The sequence below is a fragment of the Rhodamnia argentea genome, chromosome 5 (assembly GCF_020921035.1).
Source record: "Rhodamnia argentea isolate NSW1041297 chromosome 5, ASM2092103v1, whole genome shotgun sequence".
NCBI lineage: Eukaryota > Viridiplantae > Streptophyta > Magnoliopsida > Myrtales > Myrtaceae > Rhodamnia > Rhodamnia argentea.
Window position 1 is genome coordinate 149,233 of NC_063154.1, and position 10,457 is coordinate 159,689.

At 43.9% G+C, this 10,457-nt stretch overlaps 1 protein-coding gene across 1 annotated transcript; it reads right to left on the minus strand.

Moving 5' to 3' along the window:
- Positions 1–3,227: 3,227 nt before the first annotated feature.
- Positions 3,228–4,588, minus strand: LOC115753061 (DNA damage-repair/toleration protein DRT100-like). Its single transcript, XM_030691553.2, has one exon. It carries the CDS (start codon positions 4,583–4,585, stop codon positions 3,473–3,475), a length of 1,113 nt encoding a protein of 370 aa, XP_030547413.1. The 5' UTR covers positions 4,586–4,588; the 3' UTR covers positions 3,228–3,472.
- Positions 4,589–10,457: the final 5,869 nt, after the last annotated feature.

Here is a 10,457-nt window from a genome sequence, read left to right on the forward strand (position 1 = left end):
TGGCGACTGGGAGACTGAGTGGGTAAGTTCACGAGGTTCAGTAATTGTGCAAACATGACATTATCAGATCATAACTGGACTTCAAATTCCTTCATAGAATGGAGATATTATGGTGTTCTTGGACTAGTGTTGGCGATGACAGACGAGGTCTTCTTCTTTGTTGTAGAGTAATATGACATGTATTGGGAGATTGATTACTCAGGATTGATATGTTGTCAGACTGGAAGTGGAAGTGAGCATTTCTTGATTGTGTAGACGGTTGAAGAAGGAGAAGTGATGGTTTACTATTAGAGAATTCCAGCCTTTGCAGGGATGTATAATGGTTGGATCGGATCGGGTCAGGTCGGGTCGGGTCTCGTCGGGAGAACATTGAATGCGGTATTTGGGTAAATCTAAGTTGGTTGATTGAAGAGACCAACCAAATTCCCGTGGCTTTGGCTTTGGTGGAAGGCGAGGGAGATGCATCAGAGGGATTCATTCATGTGAGGGCTTGGAATGATGTTCCAGATCACGACAACGCAATCCCATGTTCTCTCTCCCCCACTTCTTCCCTGTGTGTGTCGGATGACAGGCCCCGTCTTCTACTCCCCTCCGAGATCCCGCCACGTGGCTCGCTCTCTTCCCTTGATGTCATGCTCGAGTTACGTTTCCCATATTCAACTATAGTAATCTGCATGATACACCCGCACCGCATTATATAATTGAGTCACAATAAAGATATAAGCTCGGGCGTTTGACCAAGTGTAGACCCCCTGGTGCTTCAGTAACCGGTGGCACACATACTATTTAGTGTATAACATATTCGATCGACCATCCCGCATTGTCTGCCTCATGGTTGCTGACTCGCAATCTATGTTACACGGACACGGGACACGACACGACACGACACGCCGACACGTGAATTCTCAAAAAATAGAAAATTCCGACATATTGGGACACGTTTTATATTATATGTATATTTTTATATATACACGATAAATTATTATTTTTATAATTTCAACAATAATACATCATGATGTCGAAACTATTATTAATCTCCTCCTCAGAAAGGTCTCACAAAATATATCATGTGTAGGCAAAGCAAAACCATACCTTGCAATCAAAAAATATATCATGTGAAGAATTCAACTACATTTCATTTCAATAATCCATAAAACTTGGAGGGGAAAAAAAAAGCAATCCACAGAAGACAAAGACACCAGTTGAACATACAATATGGTTTTGAGATCTCTAAGAGTTGTATGTCATATTATCGAGTGATATGTCCAAGCCGATTATGATCGCCTTATTCAGTCAATAAAGAAAAACGCTAAAAGTGGGAACAAGACCGTAGCTGGGAGCAAAATTAAGTGGGGGAGAGAGATGGGCGTACGCGATTCGCAAGCCAAGATGAAAGGCGGGTGAAATTGAGGAGATCCAAAACCCCTGTCTTGAGCAGCAGCGCGAACGGAGGAGATCCAAAACCCCCGTCTCGAGCGGAGGCGTGAGCAGAGGAGGGGGAGCAGAGGAGTGATACCTTGAGGCGGCGCGGCAAGAGCAGGCACGGCAAGAGCAGAGGTGCGAGCCGAAGGCGCGATTTAGGCGGCGAGCTGAAGCTAGTTGACGATCGCGAGAGAGAGAGGCCGGCGCGAGTAGAAGCCGGCGATGGGAGCCGGCGATGGCGGCGAGTCGCGAGAGGCCGATCGACAATCGCGAGAGGGAGAGGGAGAGGGAGAGGGAGAGGGAGAGGTGAGACTGGCGACCGAGAGGGATGAGTGAGAAATTAGGTCAAAATTGGGCGTTTTGCCTATTTTAATGTCGGACACGCGAGTCCCTCGCGTGTCCGTGGAGTTGACCGCGAGTCGAGACTCGGACACACGTTGACCGCGTGTCCGAGAAGAGTCCGGCGGTGTCCGAGCGTGTCGGACACGTGTCCGACACGGAAAAAATTTGCAAAATAGCGAGTCCGTGTAACATAGCTCGCAATACCCTATTGGCCATAACCCACCGAACAATAGAGTTCGGTGCCTCGAAGCTCGTTAGACTCTTGCTGTGTAACCGCAATTGATTGTTTCCATCATCGACGTCGATCGTTTCAATAGGTGCGTCCCATTTCCAAGAACATAAGAAAGAAAGAAAGAAAGAAAGAAATTTTGTAACTTGACTTGACAGTATATTTCTCGCGTAACACTTATTTTTGATAATAATCCATTGGTGAGATGATTGCTTTCGGAGAAATTGCGCTCGAATGATCAGGTCGCAGAGAAGGTGCATTTTAAGGTGAGATGATGGACCAAAATGTTGTACCAGACCAATACACTCTCCCTCACATGGGGCTCGTGGATTTGTTTGTATAATTCTGCCCTCTTCCTCTGCCTCTCCAATTTTCATCGTCACATGGGCATTGGGCATGACAATTGGCAACCTAAATGCAACTAGCATCCAAGTGGGATTCCCTCTCTATTGTATCCTTATCACTTTTTTGGGTTAAAATGTACACTTTTTTTACGTACCTTGCAAAAAAAAAAAATAGCACCACACTTTACCTGTAGTTTCTATCTTTTCCCCGCGTATTGATGTCAAACATTGCAAGCCTGTGGAGTGGATGATCCTGGTCCAGCTCAGCTATGTTCGTGTGGGCCCACCTACAATAAACGGATTAGGAACGCCACACCCGCGAAATGAACTGGGGCAAATCCGATTTCGATATCATATGAGAAAGTCTAATTTAAAAACTTAAACTGATAGCCAAAGGGTGACCAGATGCATATAAAAAGCATATGAATCTCGTAGATAAATCAATCATTTAATGTCTGACTTGAAGAGCAGACAAGCCACGTGCAAACGGGTCATTGGCTAAAATATGAAGCTCTGCATAGAACAAAGAAGGAGACTACTACTATTAATTGATAAGTAGATAGTAATTCCCTACGAAGCAGTGGCTCCACATACAGGGAGGAAAGCTTTGGCTATGGATGCAATGGCTTTCGACTATGCCTGCGTTGTTTGCAAAAATTAGCACGCTTGTAGTTTGATGCCTAAAGCTCTCTCTAGAAGCGTTCCTAGCTAGATTAACGGTTTCACCAACTATACCTACATCTTTCTTGAGGTTCACGTTGGACTTTTGTACTAGCTTTCTAGTTAACCGAGTATCAAAGCTTTATCACCCGTTCAGATCCTCCTAGGCCTCTCGCCCAAAAGGTTTGAAAAACATGAAAACGAGGAGGAGGAAGGAAGGTGCGGGAATCTCGAAAGAAAACATCATCGGACGTCGTGGCATGAAGCAGAGCACATGATCTTATCTCACCATGTCCGAATCTTTCAGTCAAATTCTTCACGTGCCCTGCCCATTTCCCCTTCCAACACACGTTGTTTTTCTCATATTACAACCTTAGGATTTCCATTAAACAATAATATTACACACGTTAAGATCGTCGACACAGGTCCTGAAACGACGACGACGACGACACCATGTAAAAGAAGAGAGATGGGATTAACAAGTCCTCAAGGGATTCCCGCACAAACAGTCGTTGTTGGCAAAAGACGACGCTTCCAGGTGCTCGAACGGCTCGCCAATGGGGATGGCCCCGCACAGGTGATTGTGACTCAAATCCAAGTGACCGATGTACTTGGCCGACGACAGCGATCCCGGTATCTTCCCTTTCAGATTGTTGTGGGACAAATCCAGCGCCATGAAGTACGAGTTCGACCCGAACACGTCCGGAATCTCCCCCTCCATCCCGTTCCGGCTCAGGTTCAGTATGCCCACACCCGTGTTGCTCAGCAGGCTCGCCGGCAACTTCCCCGACAGCCAGTTACTGTCCAGGTTCAGCGTCGACAGCACCGGCATTTTCCCCAGCTGCTCCGGGACCCAACCGCTGATCCGGTTCATCGACAGGTCCAGGTCCGCCAGCCTGTGTATGGTGGCTATCGAGGTCGGGATCGTCCCCGTCAGCTGGTTCCGGCCCAGCAGCGCCCGGCTCAGCATCGTCAGCTTCCCGAAGTCGGCAGGGATCCCGCCCGAGATCCTGTTGTTCCTGAGGTCGAGGTGCATGAGGCTCGACATCTGAACGATCGACGCCGGGATCTCCCCGGAGACCTCGTTGTCCGCCAGGTTGAGGACCGTGAGGCGCCGGAGGTTTCCGATCGCCGGGGGGATGCGGCCGGAGATCTTGTTGCCGACGAGGTCGAGGACGCGGAGGGAAGAGAGGGAGGTGATGCAGGGGGGGATCTTGCCGGAGATGCCCTTCCAGTCGGCGAGGATGAAGTTGGTGAGGCGGTCGAGGCGGCAGATGGAGGGGTTGATGGTCCCGGTCATGTAGCCGGAGCGGCGGGCCTTCTCGAAGATGGGGTCCTCTGACTCGCCGCGGAGGTTGACGTCGGCGACGCGGGCGTCGGTGGGGTCGCAGCTGACGCCGTACCAGTTGCGGCAGCAGTCGGTGCCGGTCCACGTGTTGAAGATGCCAAGGTAGGGCTCGTTCAGCGACGCCTTGAAGGCCAAGAGTGCTTCCCTGTCCGACGCCGGACAACCGCTGGCAGCGGAAGCAAGGAGCACTAGCAGTAATGCAGCACCGAACAACAGCCTCATCTCGCTGTGTCTGTGCATGTGAAAGCTTCTCGCGAGAGAGACGGTGGAAGAAGGTTGGGGGTTGGGTTGGAGTAGCCTCTCCGAGCTTTGGATTTAATGAGGTCCTTTGGACCAAAAAGCCCCTACTATAGTATCGTTATTGCGAGCAGACCGGGGATGGGCTACAACGGCACATGCAGGATGCAAAAGATAGTGTCACCTGTCCTTTTTTTACTTCTGTTTTTTTATTTTGTAAGTTATTGTTGATGAGGATGATGGCGTTGCGTGATTGAACTTTGTTCCTCTTTTCCATATTAATATCATCGAATTACTTATTTCACATTTCATCAAATCCAATTAATTATCGAATATTGAAAATGAGCTAAAAGAATGTTTATTTCTCGTTGCGTAATATTATTAGATACATAATTGAAAATGTCAAGAGAACATCAAACGAGAATACTAATGTGTTACGAGAAAGAATCTAAGGAATTGTAATTATATTTAGTCTCGTCTCATCTCGTCTCGTTCTCCCATGCTTCTGTTTTGTGGGAGAAATGATAGTTACCCCCCCAGAAACGACAATTACACAAAAATATTCTGCCATCTTCAATTTGATAACAAAATAAAAGAGCAATCTGTGCAGAAAAAGAAAAAGAAAAAGAAAAAGAAAAGCATACGGTCATAAACAACATCACATGCGGCGGTGCGGTGGTGAGAATTGGGTCCAGTGGGATGCGGAGGTGAAACCCGTGCCTCCAGAAATCTAAAGCAAGGATCAGAGTTGCAATAATTTTCGGATCCGGTTCCATAATTTTCGAGGATCCAATGATTGAAGGCACGTTCAATTTGATCATATACCCTTTCACCTTTTTCACCAAATGACAAAAAATTTGACCCTGTCCACTTTCAAGGGGAGAGAAAGATACGAAAAAGATAGGAAATCTGCTTTGGGAACATGGCTTCCCCCCCGGATCAATCACTACCCCAATTCCGAATCTTGCGCATGTGTATTGCAACTCGAATCCCCCATAGGTTTCATGAGAAGAAAAAGGAGCTGCGATCAGAATAGAGATTGGGTCCAACGTTTCAGAAATTGATCGGGCCAAATTACAAGGAAGGAGCAAAAAGCGAAACTAATAACGACCATCATTAAACGAGCACTTTAGGAACCAGAAGGACGGCAAATTATTTTCAAAAGGCAATCGATTGAGAAACAACCCAATCCCAAGACGACAGCGTTAATAGCAACAATCCTCAATTCATCCTCTTCACGGTGATGGGCCAGTGTTGGGAATGGGAATAGACCGGACCACAGCCCCAACATTAAATACGAATCGCCACAGTATTCCCCCTGCTATTCGTATTCAATGCATGTCGCCATCTCCAGAGCACAAGATGGGTAACTAACTTATGAGAGAGCTATGTGACCTGAACCTTCATTGAAGCCACCATGGAAAATGCTCTCCTAAAAGGTAATTCGAGATGAGATGCGGGGGGAAATGTTCGAGTTTCGACGAGTAAAGCTTGCAGTTAATTACATCCACCATAGGCAAAAAGCTAAAATGGGCTGGAGGATTCGCAGAAGCTGCGTGTTGTCCAAAATGCCAGATCGTCGGGTCTTCAAGTGGAGGCCACTGCCAAGTGCCAAGGCCCCATTTTAAATGTTGGATTTGGTCAGAGGTTCAATTGTGAGCTGGACTTCCGGACCAGCCCAAGGATGGCCCAGGCAAACCGGTGTCATCGTCATCGTCATCGTCATCGTCCTGATTATAAGAATTTCATCCTGACGAAGCTGACAATTTCCGGCACATCGATGTTGCTATGAAGAAGAAGAAGAACGGACACAATCATCAATGAAGTAAATGCCAGGGATCTTAGACGCCACTAATGATAGAGGTCCAGAAGTAGTAGTGGAACAAGGGACTTCAAAAGTAACTGATGTAATCAAGCCTATGGGCGATGTCGTATCAAGGCCAAGATCTTCTAACTTATTCCAACTACATATTTATACAATGATGAAGTAGTCGACCAGTTGATCGCCCAATTTAAAAAAGCTAGGAGCCGATCCCGACAATACCGTCGAGAGAAAGATATCACCAATCTGGCCTTTAATGGTTTTGAAATCCAACAATGGAGAACGATTTGAAGCGTCTCAAACATAAATGGATAAAAAGCCTCGCCTCATAAGGAGTTCAAGCAAAATATGGCTCTAGTCAACAACTATGAGTCAGCAACTAAATCCAACTCATATGAAAACATCGAAGTAGTCCCTGCAAATTTCGGGCTTGACAAACCCTACGTCTATCTAGCACTGTGTGGCCCGCAAGATTACAAGAAACGATTATGATGGTTGGATAAAGACGCTCAGGGTTATTCCTTCGACATCAATAAGTTAGACAAAATTTTGATCTGCTCTTTAACAAAATTTTGATCTGCTCCTTAAAGATGGCATCATCCAATTAACTGAAGATCAGGTCAATCCGAGCAAGGCAGAATAAGCAAACAAAAGGTACCTTAAATGGCACTGTTCATGAAACCATAGTACGGTTAACTATGTTGTTTCCAGGAAAAGCATTCAAGAGTGATGTGTTGAAAATAATGAGTCCTCATCCTGTCCCTTTGAGGACAACATATCGACTCAATTTATCATGACATATTGTTCGTACATGTATCACAAAAACTTGTATAGTTTTCAATGGGTAAAAGGACATCAAAAGTGTCAAAATTTATTCACTTTAGTGCCAAAGTGTTTTTTTTTTTTTTTTGGCTCTCCGATGTGCCCACTTTTTTTAAAAACGATTCCTTGAGTGCTAACTCTAATCTACTTGGCCGAAAATCCTACATGGCATTTTTTTTATTAATAAGTTAACACTACGTAGCTTGCCCAAGGATTTAGTCAGCAATAAAAAAAAAGCTAAAAAAAATCAAAGAAAATATATATTAAAAAAATGAGAAAATAAGCTAAAAACTAAAAAGAAAAAAGAAAGGAAAGGAAAGGGGTTCGCAACGACGAGGGTGGGTGATGGCCGGCGATGCCCGATGACCACAGGTAAGGGCTCGCACCATTGCCTGCAATGGTGAGGCGGCGACGGGGGCTCTCAACCCTCACCATTGCAAGCCCTAATATTTTTTTTTTCAATTTTTTATTAGTTTTTTAGCTTATTTTTTAAATTAAATTAAAAAATTTCAAAAAAATTAGCTTATTTTTAAGTTTATAAGTTCTTGTGGATTGAATTTTTAAAAGAAAATTGCTACATTGACTATTTTTTTTTTAAAATCTGGCACATAATATTAAAAATTTTAAAATGAATTTCGTGTAATTAGTTTGGTAGGAATTTATCTGAATTTGCACTTAGGTAATGTTTTTTTCCTCCAATTTGGCATTTAAGTGAACCAAAGAAAAACTTTGACGTTTAGATGAGCGCCGTACAAAAATTTTAACGCTTCTAACGTCCTTTTGCCATTTTCAATATGATGTGTCACGATCCCAAGAATCTAAATTGAGTAATTTAAGATCCCAATTCATACCCCTTCATTCACTAATTTATTTTTCTTGTGGTCACCTTGTTGGAAAACAGTCTTCTATGTATTGGAAAGAATTTAGGTTACATTTGGTCGTCTGGATTTCTAGTTGGATTAAGACTAAATAGGATGTCTCATCTACTATTTGGTGAACTGTAGATTTGAAGTCGATTAGCGAGAGGCAAGATGTAGTAGAGATCGACTCTATTTTGTCGAAACATCACGATGCTTTAGAAACTATTCAGCAATGAATATCTAATGGGTGAGTTATTGTTGAGTAGATGTTTGTGTTATCTGAATTTGAGCAAAACATTGACGGAGCAGACCTGTAAAATCAAGAGGTCATGATTTGAAGTCTAATCCTTTAATAATGACCCGTTGACCTAACTCGTTGTCCGATCGAGTGAGTAAACAAGTGCTGAACAATCTAACTATTCAGCCTCTTCTTACAAATTGAAGATGCCCTCATGCATGTTGTTCAAGAGAGCTATCTTAAAAATCGATAATCAACTAAGAGTTTTTCATAACATGTTGACATCCTTTTTGAATGTTGAAAAGTTTCAAGCGGTTAAAGAAAGAGAATAATCTCATATAGCGGCACCCAATCGATTAAAGAACAAGGTCGTAGAGATACCCGGCTTTGGGCTCAAAGACCCTAGCCGGGCTCCGCCGGAGAGGCGGCCACACTTGACAATCACCACCGCCGGAGAGGCCGCCCCCCACCCCTCTCTCAAGAGGCAGCCCAACGCAGCGGGGAGGCGACCTAATGCGAAGAAAAGGCGGTGATTGTACAAAAAATTTGATTCTTCTCGTGTCCGCTCTCTTACGAAATCTTATCCCGATCTATCTCACCCCCTCTCTTGAGATTTTTTTATCCTGGCTATATCCCATTTATCCTATTTCGGATAGCTACCAAACATAGAATAGGATAAAATATATTCATTCCCGATCGATATCCTAACGATCAAATGCAGTCTTAGTTTATTCTCGGGATTAGATTTTGTTGGAAAGGATGATATAAAAAGCACAAATTATTCTTGACCCACATATAGAAAATGAATGCCTATTGGAGTTGGCAAATACTTCGGGGACCATTGTTTCTCACATCGGACACGCCTACGTGAGCTTAGAGAAACCGAAGTATGATTCGACTACATGTGATCCCTACGCATGGAATGCGGGAGTTCAGAGGCGGCGCCCACGACATGGGTATCTCGTTGCCCGGTCAACGGGCGGGGTTCCACTCCTTGGTGAGCAGACATTTGCCCCGCTTGCTAGTGAGTAGGCGGAGGTTCGGGCGCGCTGCCCTCGAAACAACAACGGTTTCGGACTTTTGTCTGAGTTGATCTATTTGTTGAGGGATTAAAGAGGTTTCGGATAAGTTTAGGTTTTGGGCCCGTTTATGGCATATATATTTACTCTTTTTTTGGCTGATTATTGTAACGAGTTATACGGTTGTAAACCTAAATCATAGTGAAATCATTTTGCGGGACGTAGCCCTATTCTAGGGTGAACTTAAATAAATCGTGCGTCGTCTAATTTTCTTTTATTATCTGTATGATCGTTCTGAATCAATTTGAGATACATCCCTTCGATGCCAACGGAGGAAGTACGGACAGAAAATTGCAAAAGGAAATTCGTTTCCTTGAGCATACTATTGCTACACTATCTCGCCATCTTGTCCGGTCGGAAAGCAAGCGGGTCGCATTCATGCACACAGTTTTTCCTCTTTTCAAATGCATGCATTATTAAATTTAAACATGGATTATGTCCATTTTAACCGGCAATATCATAGATATTAAGTGTTGGTAAAATACTGGCAAATTTGTAGTTTATAAATGAGAAAGGAACATTGTTGCAAGCGTGTCAAGTATGACTAATAATTGCCCACTCGCACGGGGTATAGTAGGATTTAACTCACTTGCCCATTTCTTTATTTTAAAATATTATAATAACCTTCTAATTAATAAAGTGTTTCCCATTTCCCTTCATCCTATGTGGGATGTGTAACAAAAATTCAATATGGCGATAATATAAATGTCGTGAACAGTATACTGATTGATAAACGTAGTAAAATTGAAATTAGAATAGTACAATCACGTAACCGATCACAAATGGAATTGCAACAATAATATTGAAAAAAAAAAAAGGTGCCGATACAAATAATACCGAGGCCTGTGTTTGACACAGTTTCCTTAAAACAGATTCGTCCCCTCTATGACGTGCTCGAGGTTTCGTGAACGTCTGTCTCCCAGGATATAACGGTTGGCGGCGAAGAAGCAAGCACACACCTCAAGGCTTTCGGCGAACCCGAATAAAGCGGAACCGAACACTATCGAAAACAATGCAAATGCTGAGAGTAGAAAGAGAGAGGATTTTCGGACGA

What these genes read in the sequence shown, in the direction of transcription:
- LOC115753061 (XM_030691553.2), bottom strand. Translation starts at nt 4,585, where the DNA reads ATGCACAGACACAGCGAGATGAGGCTGTTGTTCGGTGCTGCATTACTG.